At 37.7% G+C, this 17,211-nt stretch overlaps 1 protein-coding gene across 8 annotated transcripts in view; it reads right to left on the minus strand.

Annotated features, from left to right (window-relative positions):
* Positions 1-27: 27 nt before the first annotated feature.
* The window catches only part of CLPX (caseinolytic mitochondrial matrix peptidase chaperone subunit X), a 19,872-nt gene continuing 2,688 nt past the window's right edge, over positions 28-17,211 (minus strand). For 2 of the 8 annotated variants that reach the window (XM_086848795.1, XM_086848793.1), the window contains exons 2-14: positions 15,302-15,462; positions 14,044-14,161; positions 9,570-9,724; positions 8,608-8,767; positions 7,409-7,450; positions 6,758-6,934; positions 5,440-5,604; positions 5,044-5,132; positions 4,350-4,514; positions 3,425-3,724; positions 3,201-3,293; positions 2,863-2,969; positions 28-1,845 (exon numbers count right to left, since the gene is read on the minus strand). In XM_086848795.1, the coding sequence (XP_086704921.1) occupies positions 1,755-1,845; positions 2,863-2,969; positions 3,201-3,293; positions 3,425-3,724; positions 4,350-4,514; positions 5,044-5,132; positions 5,440-5,604; positions 6,758-6,934; positions 7,409-7,450; positions 8,608-8,767; positions 9,570-9,724; positions 14,044-14,161; positions 15,302-15,462 (1,823 nt within the window). In that variant the 3' untranslated portion in view covers positions 28-1,754. Of the gene's footprint in view, positions 1,846-2,812; positions 2,970-3,200; positions 3,294-3,424; positions 3,725-4,349; positions 4,515-5,043; positions 5,133-5,439; positions 5,605-6,757; positions 6,935-7,408; positions 7,451-8,607; positions 8,768-9,569; positions 9,725-14,043; positions 14,162-15,301; positions 15,463-17,211 lie in introns of all 8 variants that reach the window. The other 6 variants (XM_086848800.1, XM_086848796.1, XM_086848798.1 and 3 more) reach the window with 3 other exon arrangements.

The raw sequence follows: 17,211 nt of genomic DNA on the forward strand, positions 1-17,211 counted from the left end.
ATGGCGTTAGGGATGACAACTCTCCGCTGCTTGAATATTCGCTTTTATTCAAACGCCAGAGGTGAAGTACAAACTGTAGTTACACGGCATTTTTGTTTCCTTAAAAACAGTTCTTGGTTACAGAATTCCAAACAACTTTCAAAACTAAGTTGTTGAACAGTTTCATCTAAAATGTGGTGGTTTTTTCTATCTGTTTAAAAAAGGATTTGAATAAAAGGATTCAGAATTAAAAGCTGTTACACGTTTTCACTCTACAAAAAGGAAAGTGAGGATGCAGTTACAGATAGTTCACCACAGATTCCCATTTCGAGGGGCCCAAGCTTCTAGAAGTATCTTCAACTCCAAACGCAGCTTTTTCTGAACCATTAGTGGGTAATTTAACCTGAAAAAAATGTGAAATCCCACGGAAAGTATCTGTTGCACCTGGCTACAACTGCATGTCACTGCTGCTAGGGAAGAACACAAGTATTACATAAAATTTACATGACAAAAATTAATGACAAAAATAGGGTCAATAGATTTTAAGTATCCTTTCCTGTCCTAAAACATCCACTAGACTAAAAAGAAGGATGAAAGTTTTATTTAAATAGTATGAATTAAAGTTTTAGGGAAACTCAAGTCCACATTTTCACTGAAGGACAAAACAAAGCTGTAAGCGACACTTTTAATTCCTGAAACAAATCAAAAACATACAGGTCCTTTAGTGTTTTTACACTTTCCTAAAGGATTGAATTTATTTTGGTGGAAACATAAGAGGGAGGATTGCTTGCTGTGAGACTAAAAACCAAAGACAAACCCACAAGATGCAATACTAGCATTTGAGAATATAACTTAAAAAGCACTGTCATGTGAACAATCACTACTGATTACAGCAAAAATATTATACATTTACTTCTTTCATCTCTTACCATTATAAGATAGGTTGGGCAAATACCTGGCACCAAAAAATTGATGCATGATAGTTCCAATATGTTAAACAAAATGTACTATATTAGAACATTAATATTTAAAAATTTATGGCGATTTCTCATCCAAATTTAGATGGTTTTACTGCTTCCTAGGAATCTTGTTTACCCCTCTGGAAAACCAGCAAATGACTGACTTCACCTTCTTTCACATTATCCAAGGTGTCTAAAGCTCCCAATGGAGATGTGAAGGATATCATTTGATATTCAAATTACTGTAACAAACCAGTGTCACATTTTAGCAGAATCTCCCAGCAGTGTCACAAAGCGTGTCCCAGTTTTTCCAAAAGGGTTTCCTCTCCCACCAATGTAACAAATCACTCCAGCACCCACTGGGTTTCACACACCAGCAGGACTCTTAACACTGACCTGAACAAAACCCCCTGTGAGCCGTACCAGGAGCTAAGATAGTTTACTCACCCTCTACTAATTATTAATTTTGATTTCCCATTTGTAGAGTAACATTATTATTAAATCTAACTATTGGCAGCACCTGCACTGCTGGTTCAGTTTCTGGCAAGGGCAGTGCAGGTGCTGCTGCATTTGCTATACATTTTAATTGAACAAGTGTAATATACAATTCATATTTGAACATTATGTCATCCCAGTCCACACTCTGTCCATCAAAATCAATGTGATGCTGCAATAAAATACACGATCTGATTTAGCTAATGGAGTTCCTCATCACGAGTTGTATCCAAGACAGATCCAGTGCCTTTAGGATCAGGCTGGAGCCAGAGGAAGGAAAGAACCGAGTGAGCTTTCTTCAGGTGAGAGTTCTGACAGTGTTTAATGGTTTGCAGCATCTGCCTGTCGAGGCCAGCCTTCCTCCTCCACTCCAGAGTCATACTCCTCTTCTGATGAATCCTTGGTGGGAGCCCTAGGATTGAAAGGAAAGATCAGATACCTTAGACACAGAGGGAAAAAACAGACACTTCCCATAGTTTCTGACAAACATGTCACATGCACGGTGCCCCGTGACAGAAGTTTTGACCTTCTGATCTGGAAATGCTGCTGTGCACATTGGCAGTGCCACCAGCACACAGGCTCATTAACTGAATTCAATTAGCCTTCTGATTTTCAGTAAGTTGTTTGATTCAATCCATAATATTTCTGGTGCTATACAAAATCACTTCAAGCAACCATCAGTGTAATGCTTTTCACTCCCTCCAACAACACAAGGCTGAGACAAGCTTCAGCACAGACAAGGTGCTGAAATAAGTAAATGCACCTTAGTGGAGAAAGCCACTCAAACAACATTGTCAGTGCTAAAAACCAAGACACAGTTCCTAAATTTCAGACCTGAAATCTGGGAACTTATTTTTTAACCAGTTTTAACCTGACCCATTCTCTCTCAATTCCATCCTTCATTCATTGGAATTGTTGGATTTTTTTTTTTTTAATGCAGATTTGTTCAGCATTTTCAACATTCCACATCATTACCATACTCTTTACAACATTAAATTGATTATTTCAGGAAGAGTTCTGTAAATCAATAGATCTGCCCTTGTGGCTCTCCACTGCTCTAAGAGTAATGTAGAAAACTGTTGCAGCCTGGAGCAAGTATAAAAACCCCCATATCAGTGACAAAAAGTAGGAATAAGGAAACAGTTTCATTTCAGAAATTTCAGTACAGTCAACTGAATTTCAAATTTTCACACAAGTTTATACACACACAAAAATAACTTCACATATGCTTATTTTAAAATTTCTGTTTAAAAACTAAAGCAATACAACTCCAAAGTCTCTAGAACAGAACAGGCACTAATTCAGCTGTGTACAATATACAGAGCATTGAATCTTTTTTAGGTTGTGTGCATGGATTTGTGTTTATTCCATCAGAATACCTGTCTAGTTGTATTACTGGTCTGTTCTGCTACTTCTGTTACGGTTTTACCTAATGTATCCTGGCTCTTTTTTGCCTTCTACAACATCTTTGTCAACTTCCACACATACGATGTCAGAATTGGGCACTTCAAACATGGGCTCCAGCAGCAGCTTTTCCTACAGGAAAATAGAGGGGAAAATATTTCTGTATGCTTTCCTTCACATAAACAGAGAGAGCTAGAGAGTCTCCTTGGAAGAACTCTGAATACTCACAGCTTTAGAAAGACTTACTGTATCCATGTAAGGGCCAGAACTAAGTGTGGTTTTCACTGGAAATGGTCACAATTAGGTCCATACACACAAATCCAGGAAGCTTCATTTATTGTTTATAAGACTTCATTCACTCACCATTATAGATCGAAGACCTCTGGCACCAGTTTTTCTGTCCAGGGCCAGTCTGGCTATAGCCTTCAATGCATCTTCAGTTACATTTAATTCACACTACACAGAGAAAAATGGGAAGTTCAGTTAATAATTTCATTTATAACCCAGCATGTTGAGTACAAGCATTACCAAAAACAACACTGTATTTATAAACATGAACACCAGAGTCAACAGATAAAAACTCAAACCTTATCCATGCTGAATAGTGCCTGGTACTGAGGAACCACAGCATTCCGTGGCTCTGTAAGAATTCGTACGAGGGTTTTCTCATCCAGGCTGTGCAGAGGAACCACAACAGGCAAACGTCCCACAAATTCTGGAATCATGCCAAACTCGATGAGATCCCTGGCTTCCACATGGCGCAGCAAGCGATCCTTCTCCTCAATATCTTCCTGTGGGTCAGACTCTCCACTGATATTGGCAAGATCAGCTGCTGCTGCAGCCCTTCTGCCTTTCCCCATGTTAGATGGTGTCCCAAATCCTAGGTACTGCAAAAGAAACATGTTCTGCTTAGAGAACTGTAATTGAGTTTTCTTGATGTAAATAAATCAACTTTCCGTGAGTATTAAAAATCTGCAGTGACTGATTATATTGTTATGTACTAATCTGAGCTCAAGAAACTACTTAGAGTAAAATTAGACCCCTTGCATACAATCAGTTTCTTATAAAACTGAATTTCTTCAGTGAAGGATTAATACATCAGTACAAGAGCCATTTTTGCTTAAAATAAAGAAGGTCATCAACATGTTCTGGTCATTTTATAAGTACCAGTGACACTTCATAAGTAAAGCAAATGCAGGCAAGTTTGCTTACATGGGAAGCAACATGAATTAACATGAACAATAACTTCCATTTCAGTCACTCCTTTACTGGTAGAGTCAGGGAACACATATTGTCAGAATGCTACAGCCAGAACCCTATCCCCAGATATTAATCTATAAAACAGTGAACTGCAAGACCAGGTATTTTAAGATGATGATGGTTTTTATCACCATTTGCTGAAATAAATAAATTTGATGTGTTTACAAATACAGTAAGACTGTTAAAAGTCAGTATTGTGAATAGTAATCAAGGTGATGATTTTTCAGCCCAGACACAGTCTGATACACTCACTTTTTCATTTTTCCTCCTGCTGATAATTCTGTCAAGGCCATTAAAGGCACCAGAAGCTACAAACAGGATGTTTGTTGTGTCAACCTGCACCGTTTCTCCACGTAGCTTCCGAGAATTCTTCTCTGGAACGTTTACTATTGTGCCTTCAAGTAATTTTAACAAGCCCTAAGAAGGAAAGAAGAAATAAGCAATGAAAAATTTCCATCGTGTAGCATCATGTATGTTCACTTGGGCACACCAGGATATGTTCACTTTCACAAATACACTTGTATTTTTTGCTCCCTTATGCTCTTGTATTAACAGCAAGAGTCCAGAAAAGTCAGTTTTTCCTGAGACAATTCCACTCAAGGACAAAAACTTTCCTTTAATGTGGCTCCTATGCACATTATGCATATAATGATTAGCTACTTTAAGAGTTTTGCTTAAATGGGAAATATTACCTGCCCTTGCCTACATTATGAACTGTCTGAATGCTGCAAAGACATTTCTGAACTAAAATATTTCCATGAGGATGCCCCAAACTGCTTTTGAGATTATGTTTTTTAATGAAGTCAAGAGGAAAGATGTGTCTTTTGAAGGTGAATAATTAAGGAACTGAAGAACCATGACTCCATACATTCCCATGCTGTTTGACATGACAGGATCTTACATCCTGTTCAGTCAGAAAGTAAAATCACTCCATGGAAGCATTTACCTGTTGAACACCTTCTCCCCCAACGTCCCGTAACTGATGGATACCAGGAACGCTGCCAATCTTATCTACTTCATCCAGAAAAACAATTCCTGCAGTTACAGAAAATGGGTTTAAAGAAGACCCTACTTTTAAAGGGAAGCAAGAATTTACAGAGAATAATAAGATTTGAGAGCGCAGCAGTCTGTTCTACTTCCCAACAGCAAAAACATATGTAATTTTGTCCAATTATGGACAAAAATAATACTAGAAGATACACATTGAGCTCTTTTCAGATTTATTCTGATATAAACTTTGGGTACGTGCAGCTAGAATATTACTTTCAGGAATACTGGTGGTCCCAAAAGCTTAGAGCCCTTCAACAAAATGAACAGTCTCTGAAACACATTAAACATTTACCTTGCTGTGCTTTTTCTACATTGTAGTTGGCATCTTGCAGGAGTTTTGCGATGACAGATTCAATATCTTCCCCAACATAGCCAGCTTGAGTCAAGGTGGTACAATCACAGATAGCAAAAGGGACATCTAGGCATTTAGCCAGAGTCTGAGCCAGCAAGGTTTTACCTGGTAAAAGAAAAGCTGCACGTTAGAACTGCCACACATTTCTCTTAGAGCACACAAATCCAAGTACTTGGACAGGGACTTAACAAGGGTGTGTAGTGACAGGACAAGGGGGAGTGGCTTTAAAATGAAAGAAGGTGGGATGAAGAAGATGATATATTGGGAAGAAATCTTTTTCTGTGAGGGTGGTGAGGCCCTGGCACAGGGTGCTCAGAGAAGCTGTGGCTGTCCCGTACCTGGAAATGTCAAAGGCCAGGTTGGACAGGGCTTGGAACAGCCTTGGATAGTGAAAGGTGTCCCTGCACATGGCAGAGGTGGAACAAGGGGAGCTTTAAGGTAACCTCCAACCCAAACCATTCAAGGATTTGCTACAGGATCATCATTAACTCTTTTGAGACATTCTGAATCATACCAGCATCTTAATATAAGTATTTTCCAAGGGAGATAGCTTTCATAAGCAGTGGTTTTTACATTGGCAGGCTGTATTTCTAGTTTTAGTTTAATAATACACATTTAAGGCAGCTTGAAATTCATACAGTATCACAAAATGTCACACAATATAAAAACCATAGTACATGTACTTGCAGAGTTTAAAGATTAAATAAATCAGTAGTCCTTTGCAGACACTCAGGGTGCAGTGCAAAGTCCAATTGCTCCTGCTTCAAAGTTGGGAAGAAACAGAATTAAAATATTGTTTAGTGAATGTTCTCCCAAAAAGTCTGCAAAATGCCATCACTTCAGCACAAACACTCCCAAGTCTTATGAACATACAAAATAATCTCTCTTTCCAACCCCCTGCAACTAATCTGTCCCAGAGGTGAAACAGCACTAACTGCAGCACCTCAGCTTGCCAGCTAAAGCAGAGAAACTATAAATGCATTTTATTTCAGCTTAGTCAAAGTGGCATCTTTTATTCAGTCTGTAAATATAGGCATTCAAAAAAGAAAAAAGAAAACTACACAACTACAGCTTGTTCCTCTTTAGGGCCACTAGCTCTGCATGTTAACACAGCATGAAAGCACTGGAATCCCAATTTGAAATTCACAGTTTAGTTTTTTTATAAACCAAATCTGAATAATCACAGAAGAGGAAAATCACTCATTAACAACAAATTCCATGAAAAATAGGACACCTATAGAAACATGCAACTGTATACCTGATCCAGTTGGTCCAAGCAGCAATATATTACTTTTTTCAAGTTTAATGTCATCATTGGGTGAATCTAGTACTTCTCCTCCCCGTTTTTCCTGAGGTATCTGCTGGTTCATTTGTTGCTGCATTGATGCTCCCAAAGCATTACCGTGTGGACTGATTCCAGCAATCTGCAGGAGTTCTGAAGAGAACAACAACAACACTGTTTGAGCACCAAGGAGGCCTGTCACTACCTTAAAGACACAATAACAGCTTGGTTCTTCTGCAAACCTGGACTTCTCTCTGCACAGAAGCTTACAGAGAGGAAAGCAACAGAAATACAGCACAATTATTACACAAACAGGAGTTCCAATCATACTTTTGCAAAGGTGTACAGGAAAAGAATTTCCAATGGCACAGTGATTACCTAAAAGTATTCCTCTACATTAAAAGGAGAAATTTTCAGTCCTTACAAATTTACTCATTTTAACTGTAATTCTTTTAGTTTTTTTGTTAACATATGAGAAGAAATAAACCCAAGCTGTTAATTTCCACGATGAAAAAGTACAAGCACTGGACCTCACCCAACATTTCAAACTAGCAGTCACTAAAGACTGTTCTCCATGTTGTAAAAGTAGGTATTGCAGAGGAGGACATGAGGAGAGGGTTCACTTACTTGTAAATCTGTACTCATCCTCCCGTCTTCTGATTTCTAATTCTAAGAGAGAGGATGAAAACAGTCATAAAAAAGTAAGTTTATAAAAGCTTATAAATTCTCCACCTCTTGCCCTCTTCTGAATACATCTTATCACTGACTATGAACGTATTTCTAAAAAGAAATCCCCACAAGAGCTATTTTTTATTGTTGTCAAAATTACCCAAAACCCAAATTGCATGTTTTTTAAAATGCCAGCAAGCTATCTACTTATAATATTACCTCTAATTAGATTATTCACTTTAAAACCAATTATGGAAGGGGAAAAAAAGCAGTAACAATTTTGAAGAGGCTTCCTTAAACTCTCTCTGAGTGTTATAATGTAAGGCTTTGATATAAGACAGAACTCTGAAATATGTAAATATTTACTGTCAGCCTCTCTGGGCATGGACCCTGTTATCTCCCTGTGGAGGGTCAGGAACTTCCTGGTGCCAGGTACAGAGCTGCACTCTTACCATTACCAGGAAAGTGCTACTAATGTTCCCTCCTCATTTAAAAGATTTATGTTAATTCAAGAAAAAACAAAGAAGATTTCTGTGGTAACTTTTGCAAGACAGAACAAAACACCTTAAAAAAAACTCACCCAAGGTACACTTTGAGTCAGAGATGGTAACTTAATCCCACTTCTAAAAATAAATTAGATCAACATAGCTACACACTTACTCAGCAGCAAAAGTACTGCCAGGAGTAACTCCATCTACACCTGCTAGATATGGAACAATACAGGGGTGACCTGCAGATGCTGCCAGCAGGAGCAAAGGAAGTTAGAAATCTAAGTACTCATCAATTTAACTATGCAAAATATCACCTTCCTGATCTGCATTGTTGCTTGCAGATGAAGCAGCAGATTTACCATTAAGTCGTAAATGAGATTAGAAAGAAAAAATTAGGAGACTCACTTTAGAAAGTTAAAGGAGAATACCCCATAATCAGTATCAGTAAAAAGGGGTAAGCATTTAATATGGTAAGCATCATAAACTCTCTTATTACCATTTAAATAAATCACAGAAGTTCACAATGGAAATTATATTTAGTAGAAATTCTTACAGATCATTTAAACTATAGAACATCTAGTGTCAGGGTAAACCCTTTCTTAGATTAAGTTAGGGCCCCAAAATGGTAATTTATTTGACCAGAAAAATACCAAATATCATACAAACCTCTTGGTGTTAAAGAAGTCTGTTTCTCAACTTCTGCTTGCTGTCTCAGGTTAGATGGGATATTATTGTAGATTCTCTTGTAATGATTATACACTGCAACTGAAAGCACCTTCTTGGCAAAACACTGACCAACAACGTATTTGTCGAGGTAGTTGTAAATCTGAAAAATAGCTTAATCTTAATAACACTTCTAAATCATCTTGCAGCAGAAAAGGAAAAATAGCATATTCTGCAAAAGATGGACTTTGGTCTGAATTGTTACAGACCTGAGAAACAGAAACTAACATCTAAAATACAAAACATATTCCTCTTGATAAGTTTACTTTAAAAAATCTGTTGCTTACACACTCTTATTGTGTCTGTCAGTTCTGCCCTACTAATATATAAGCCCATTGCCATTTCTGCCCAAATTTTTAAGAGGAACAGAAATTTTAAGAATGCTTATTTTCTGAAAAGAGGCCTATCAAGGGGCCATGTTCAGAAACCATTACAGTCCACCAGGAACTGAGAAACATAAAAGGCTTCCTCACTAATCTCCAGATGGAAACCAAATGACTTCAGAAGGACCACGGCCACAAGTTAATCAGCTACAGCTCTCACCCACACCAAATAAAAGGCTTTGCTGCTTGAGAAAGCAAATGCTGAAATAAGGATAGAGAATGCAAGGCCACAGTAAGAAAGAAAAGTTACTACGGTTGGTGAGGGCCGAGGTCAGCCTCAAGGTCACAGGAGAAAATGTAGTCACAAAGACAGAGGAAAACAAGCTCCAATACCTTTATTGGATCTACTTGTTCCCTTTATCAGCTGCTCTGCACACGGCTCACAAAGGTTTAATCATGAGCTAATCATCTTTATTGTTTGTTGCTTTGTCCCAGCAGCCCATCACACACCTGATGCAGATTATGGGAAGCATTTCTCCATGCTGCAACACAAGGGGACTCTGGGTGGAATTAAGAACATACCTTTTTCGGTGGAGGTGGTGGCTTCTGCTGGAATGCCAATTTCACAGCTTCTGCTGCTGACTCGGGCTCTTTAATGATGCTCTTTTTTGTGTCTGCCTCTGACAGGACAACAAAAAAGTGGTGACACTTTTCACACTTCACAAAACGGGTGGAAGCTGCAGAAAAGGTCAAACAAATCAGTAAGAAGAATTGCTTCTGTCCAAGTTCATCACACAGGACAAGCACCTGTAAGACAGCCCAGTCACTCTGTTTACATAACACTTCTCCCTCGCTCACCTTAGAACATTTAAAAGCTACTATTGGCTTATGAAATTTGACACAGAAGAAACACATTTTGCCCTCCAAAAATTGGAATGCTGGGCAGCAACCAGACAATGGATTAAACAAAAACTCTTTTTGATACTTATCCAGTAGCACCACACTTAGGAGAGGACACTTTGCACTTCTGAGACAAAATAAATGAGAATACTTTAGCTATGCAGGAAATGTTCCTAACTCTCAAACTGACAGCAAAATAAAATATTGTGGTTAGGCACAGACGAAAGTGCAGGGAAGCAGTCTAGAATATCAAAGACAGCATTACAGGAGGGCTCTGGCAGCTCCTGCTCTCTGCATCCCACTGGTTTAGAACACTGGATCAGGCCCGAGACATCCAAGCCCAGGACACTGAGCACAGGGGGGGTCACCCAAAGGGCTCATCCCAACAAGAGGCAGCTGTGGTATGCAACACACCATCAGGACTTTGATGTTTTGCAAGATCTTCTGCTTATTTATTTTTACTGTCAAGACTAGAATGAATTTCTTTCAAATTCCAAAAGCTAAAAACCCTCCTACCGCTGACTTTGTGAACTGTGTCTCAAGAAATCTGCAAAGGTTGGTTTCATAAGCCTGAAAATGAGAACCTGCATTGCTTTTCTTTTCCTTTGGTAAAGCAAAGTTGAAATGATAAAAACAGACAGTAGAGAAGAATAATAAAGTAATTCAGAATAGACCCTTTCTAGCCCTATTTCTATGGTACTAAATGCAAATCACAAGCAGTAGGATAGATTTAAAGGAAATATACTAGTAAATGTATTTAATTAAAAGTACAGAAAATGTAGAAAAACAACCCACTGAAAATTTTAATGCCAGAACTTCTGAAATTATAAAAAGTTTTTAGAAAATGGCTTGAACACTGTAGCACCAGCAACTGTAACAACACCCTCTAGCAATAAACAAGTTGCTTATTTATAACTTGTTGTCTCCCATAGGACTGGCATCAGCAAAAGAAGAGTGGGTGGGATTTTTCTTACCATTAATCCCACCTTATAGCTGGATAAGCAAGACCAACAGATTACTTTAAGAATGTAGCAACTAATAATGCCAGCAACACAGCTTTATTAACTTCAATTCAAAGAAATTCTGGGTAACAGCCTGAAAGTTCTCCTGGCAACCTTCCAAATTACTGCTCTCTGCCTCATGGGAATGTGATGGAAATCCACTTGCACTAACCCATTCCTCTTATATAACTATTATTTAGCAACAATATTGTAGGGAAAAAAACAACCCAACCTTTCTCCCAAGGCTCACTGAAAACACCTCTGATATTCTTGATGACTACAGCCATGAGGCTGTTCTCCTTCCTTATACAAGGCTGATTTAGGGTAGAATAGACATGAGAATAGTTGTTCACTTTATAAAGCCACATGAATGGTTTAAAAAAACCCAGAAAATAAGAAGTGGGCTGTTAGAGTACTATGAGGCATCTTTAAAACTTCACTAAAAAAAAAACCTATGAGTACACAATTGAGTTGCAGGAAACTTCGCTCATCCTAAATACTGGCATGTTTTCATATGTTCTTTTAGCAAACACATAAAAGCACATCAAATCCATGTCAAATTACCTCCCTGTCATTAAGATGTCTGCAAATATTTACAGTGTGCCAAAATGCAAGTCAAGTGTTGTTTTTAATCAGACAATGTTGCCACAGAGGCTGCATTTCTAAAGTTTCTGTGAGCTGACCTTGCCAAAAAGAAAAGCCAGGTTTTTATAAAACATACAGGAAACAAAAACAATCAGAGAATTAAAAAGAGTTGTAGGGTTGAGATAATGGGCTCCTATCAAACTGCATTAAGGTAAAATAAAACCCAAACCAGGAAAAAGAAAGCAGGGAAGCTTCTGAGTAGCAGGGAGGTGCTGGTTTGGAGGATGGAGTAACCTGATGGCATCAGGTGGAGACAGTAAAAGCAGCATCCAGATAAGGCTTCTTATGTCAATCAGCTTTACAGCGATTGGATTTCACCACATCGGAGGATCAAGTCTTATTTCACTGATCACAAACTCTCTTTACAGACTTTCACAACCCAAAACAATACAGGAACTGCTGAGAAAGGAGGTCAAAGCAAAATGACTTTTTTGTTTGCCTCATATTTTCCCTTCATTGTTAATTGGAAAATCATTGCCAAGCAAATCTTTCTGCAAGATTTGCAGATACAAAGTGAAGCTCCATCAAAAACAAACTCCACTGGAAAACCAGCCTGTCACACTGCCACTCAGTGGCAATTAATTTTCTAATGAACATGGCTTTTATTCAGTATTTTGCTTCTTTACTTCTCTCAAAATGACTGAAAATCTAATATTTAAACTGAAACAAATGCTAATTGCATGTTTTCCATTGGTTTTAGATATTTATTTAAGGCTCTGCAGGTTGGCAATTCAAACCAGAACTGAGCAAATTCATCATTTTTCCTGACTAAGCAACAAGGGCTTATCCACAAAAATCAAGTTACAGTAGCCTTAATACAACTTGCAACCCATTCATTTTGGGCAGAATGGGACAGATTTATTTTTCTTAGTTTTTATTTTTTCAAATAAATTTCAAGATAATTAGTAGCTCTGTTTTTCAGCTGCTTTATAGAGTGGCTAGAAAGCAGTGTGCTCAAATTAAGACTAAACCAGAGTAACACGGGTCCAGAAAAATCTTCATCAGGATTCACAGGAACTCTGGAAAAAAAGCGTGTTTCCAGTCCCAAGCTGTTTACAGAACCTGTGTTATTCTGATGCTGCAACTTAAGTGGGTTCACTACTTGGAAATTTTAAATCTCATCTATCAAGATATGTTCTCCCATAGTGTTGGTATGAATAAATCCTGTTCCCAAGGAAGCTTCCAGGCATGCTTAAATGTTCCCAACAACACTGACAAAACACTAAATCGCATCTCTGCTTTCCAAGGATTGTTCTGGGACAATGCTTGAATGGTATTTCCAGATAAAAGCACAAACTGCAGTACCAAGGGAAACACACCAGTGAAGTGAGATTCAAAAACATCTCTGCCTGTTCATGAATCATAAGGAGGCAAATGAGATTAAAAATCCTTCAACTGTTCCCAACCACACCTAGTCCAGGGAGAGACCACACTGAACACCAGACAGGATCATATTTCTAGTTCCATGAACTAGTGCCAGGTTTTGCAGAAAACCTTGTTGCCTATAGTTTCAAACAAACTGGAAAAACAACCTTATTTCTGGGGGAAAAAGTAACTGAGGACTGATCCTTTGTCTAACATAAAGAAATATATTGTTATTATTATAGAACTGTCCTGTGATTCATGACATTTGATCATTTTAAATACTACTTTATATGAGTAGCAGGAAATAACAGCACATCCACTCATTATTTTTGCCAGTTGTTATATTAACAACTGCTGAACACGTTTCTGCTGACCTTGTCTTAAGCCTCTTAGTGCACAAGTCTGATTATGACCTGATATTTCCTCCTTGAGCCCCACCAACTAACAATGGGGATTTGCTTTCTGACAAAAGTTTTTGTTTTCTAGGCTGGTCTCATTAGTGATGAAATAAGGTATGAAATATCTTCAAGTCTGATAGAACCTAAAGAATAAATGGCATTAATTTTGATTATGCTTTAAAAAACAAAAAGGAAAATAAAGTAGCAATTGCTGCTGGAGAACAGGCATTTTGGATTTTCTAGTTGGACTTTCCAGCCTACTATGTGGAATGTATTATAGCTCTGACTTTGCCATGGAAGACTGTTCTAGTAAGCCATCTGTCAAATACTAATTCCTCTGCTGGATAAGCACTTTGGTTATAGTACATGCAAGATTAAAGTTTCATTATTTAGGAAAGAAAGGACAGACATTACTAATACATATAAAGTGCATACTTATATAATAGAGATATGAAAGTATCTGTAGTTAAAATGGTATTAAGTATAAAATGCCATGAACTATTTTAAAAATGCATATTCACAGATACAACAAGAATTGCACTACCACATTCCCACACATCATGGGATGTACACAAATGTACCCACAGAAACAATAAATATTTACACCAACAAGGCCAAACTAAGCATAACAAAATTTCTGACATCACGTAATTAGGTAGGCTAACACACAGCTATCAGGACTATGTTAAATCACAAAGTCACATCTGTACCTATTTAAAAAAAAAAGAAGTTTTAAGGAAAACTTACACACAAAGGTCTCCACGTGTGTGCACAAGTCCCCACACTTTGGGCAGCGCAGTTGGTTCCCTCCTTTCCCAGAGCTTCCAGAGCTTGACTTTTTGCCACCACCCTCACCAACAGATTTCTAAAAGAGATTTCCAGACAATTAACCCCAAACAATGGAGCTGGTACAGTATTTGCTTATGGATTCAAATAACTGGAATTTTGCAATAGCTGAATAACAACGTAGCTATTGTCAGGATTTTTTTAAAGGCTTTAGAAACTTAGAAGAATATAACATAAAGACTTGGCAGTGTTTTACATTTACAAATACATCTGCATTTCCCAGGTCTGCCAGTCTTGGATGCACATGCCCAACAATAACAAGCTATGTTAACATTTTAATAGTGTATTTTAATGTTTTAATGACAGACAAGGAAATAAATAATATTTAGAGAGAATTGTGTTATCTCAACTGCATGGATTCCAAGGGTTTCTGAAGCCACAGCTCCTCTCAATTCCTTGGCAGCTGTAGCAATCTATACTAAAACATGAATTTCAAAGTGTTTGGAAATACTGCATCTTTTGCTTGTATCTGTATCTATGCCTTCATACTCTGATTAATACAAGTTCTATTTTAGGAAACAACAAAAATCTCTCTTCCCATTTCTAAGGCAGTTCTTAATTTTTAAACCTGTCTTGCCTACTGATTTCTCCTTACAACCCTTTTCAAGAAAAAAATAAAAACTTAATTTTTAATTTTTTTAAAAAAAGTTTAATTGCACCCTCAGAACAGACTGGTGTCACCTGGACAGCTCCTCAGGTTCACAACACACCATACTAAGGCAAAGTTATTGCCTGTGAACTCTCAAAATGTTATTTGCTGACTAAAGAGCAGTTCTATTCTCAGGTAATCATTTATCTGAAGAAGCTGTTTATTAACTATAATTATAGAGAATGACTAGGATAAAAATAGACTACAAATAACAACAAGAGGTGAGCTCATGTCCTCATTGACTTGTCTTACTTAAGACAAATCAGTTCTAAACCCAGAAACATTTAAAATGTACTTTAAAAGTCTACTTGGGAGCACCAGGTTTATCTCCTAACAAATTCATAATATATTTTATTTTTTCTTCACTGCCAGTTGCAGCAATTTGAAGGACTAGAAGTGTCTGGAGTCGGCCAAAATTTCAAGATTAATTTTAAGTAAAAAAAAAAAAATCACAGAAATTTAAGGAACTTTTTACAGAAAGTATTGAAACCCCCAGTTTGTGGAGATTACCTTGCTTCCATCTCCAGAACCATCCTTGCTTGCACCATCCTTTGAAGCAAAATATGCTGGTGTTTCTGAAAAGTTTCTAAGAGGAATTCGTTTTAGGGAACAAGTTTCAAAAGTCCCAAGTTTTCCTAAAACAGGGATGCGTGTACGACCACAAGTAATACCTAAAAAAAAAAAAAAGTTAAATACTAAAAATACTCCCATTTTCATTCCATTGCCACCAAATCTCAGAACTTATTTACTTTATGTGGGGCTTAAAGGTACAAAATCAGCTCTGAACATCCACATTTCAGTCATTCTAAATAAATTACCTTTAACACCTCAATGTTCATCTCATTAAAAGCTGCCTGGGTTTTCCAAAAAAAGACCCCAGTGTAATTCCAGGTCCTCTAACATCAGACAATTGAGAGTCTCATTGTGGCATGTAATAGGGAACATCCCAGTTATGAAACTGATCCTCAGAATGATAAACATAATCAACTTACAGTTTTTATTATGAAATAATTCAACCCCCCCAAGAGAAAACTTTGAAGAGTCGCTTTATTATGCAAATTCAGGTGTTTCAGACTCAATAACTGCACGTCTGGATTTGGCTTTCACTTGGGAACTCCACTAAAAATTAGTTTCCAGGAATTTGAGGCACCTCTTGGCAACAAAAGTTGTGCTGAGGAAAACCGAGAAGCCGTGTCCTATTTGGCACTCACCGACGGGCCTGCACCGGCAAACTCAGCGTAATCTTAACTTTGCTGAAATACCTTATTGCCAACACAAAAAAAAAACTTCATTGGGAAACTAAACAGCCTTTTTTCCTCCTCTTGCAACACCGGCAGGATTGCATTTCGTGGCTCGGTATGACGTGAGCCAACATATGTTGTGCTTGTGATTTCAACATCAACAACAGCCTGGAATCCATATCTCATCTCTTGCAGTTAAAGTGGCAAATTCTCACTTGCTTTCTGGTTTTGATAAGGACCTTGCTGTGCCTTACTGACAGCAGAGCTATATAGCAACAATGGCAAATGCAAATCTGCTGACAGTACATAGTTTTATTGTTACAGGGATGAGAGAATCCTATGGAAAACCCAAAAACTCTTAAAAAAAAATAAGAAGAAAGAATGGCAAGAGAAGCATAGCTCATTTGCTCTGAAAGAAGAAACAACAGCAACCAAGATCTGGGAGCTTAGCTGAAAGAGAATACTCTGAAAATTCACCATGCTACTATTACAAGAAGGGAAAAAATAAAGAAGAGGAATCTGAATTTACCAGGAAAACTCTTACTGGTCTGTACAAAGTCACAATGAAGATGACAGTGTCAAATGAGATCTGAAGCTGGTTTATTAACTTACATGCTGCTTAAGGTTCCTGAACCTGAAGATGACTTGTAGCTACTTTTAACATGACTAAAAATTAATCTTTTAAAAATCTCTTAACAGCATTGCTTCTGGATGTAAACATGAGGGAGGAATAACAATCACTGAGCTTCCCCATTTTAAATTCATCTGCTGAGTGCCACTGCAACACATTTTAGATTACATAGGATAAGCTATGAAAACATCACAGAAAACTTGAAAACACTGGCTGGCTCTCAGAAGCAGTTGTGTCTTTTAACTGAATGTGTAGAGAACTCTAACAACTCTGTGTGCCAAGTGCACTTGTCAGAAAAGAATAAGCTTTGGTGAGTGTTTACAATGCAATAGCTGCTCTGAGCAGCTATTGGAAGTTCATTCCTCAGAGATGGTTCCTTTACTGAGATTTGGTTTACAAACTGAGAAAAGACCCCTTAAAATAAAACAACAACCACCTCACCTCCCTTGAACAAAACCTGAAGTCACACAACTTTCCTTGTAACACAGGGAGATTTGGCCTGTGGAGAAAGGCAGAAGCACTAACACAAAAGCTCGAACATTTCAGTC

The sequence above is a fragment of the Cyanistes caeruleus genome, chromosome 13, assembly GCF_971803275.1.
Source record: "Cyanistes caeruleus chromosome 13, bCyaCae1.hap1.1, whole genome shotgun sequence".
Taxonomy (NCBI): Eukaryota; Metazoa; Chordata; class Aves; order Passeriformes; family Paridae; genus Cyanistes; species Cyanistes caeruleus.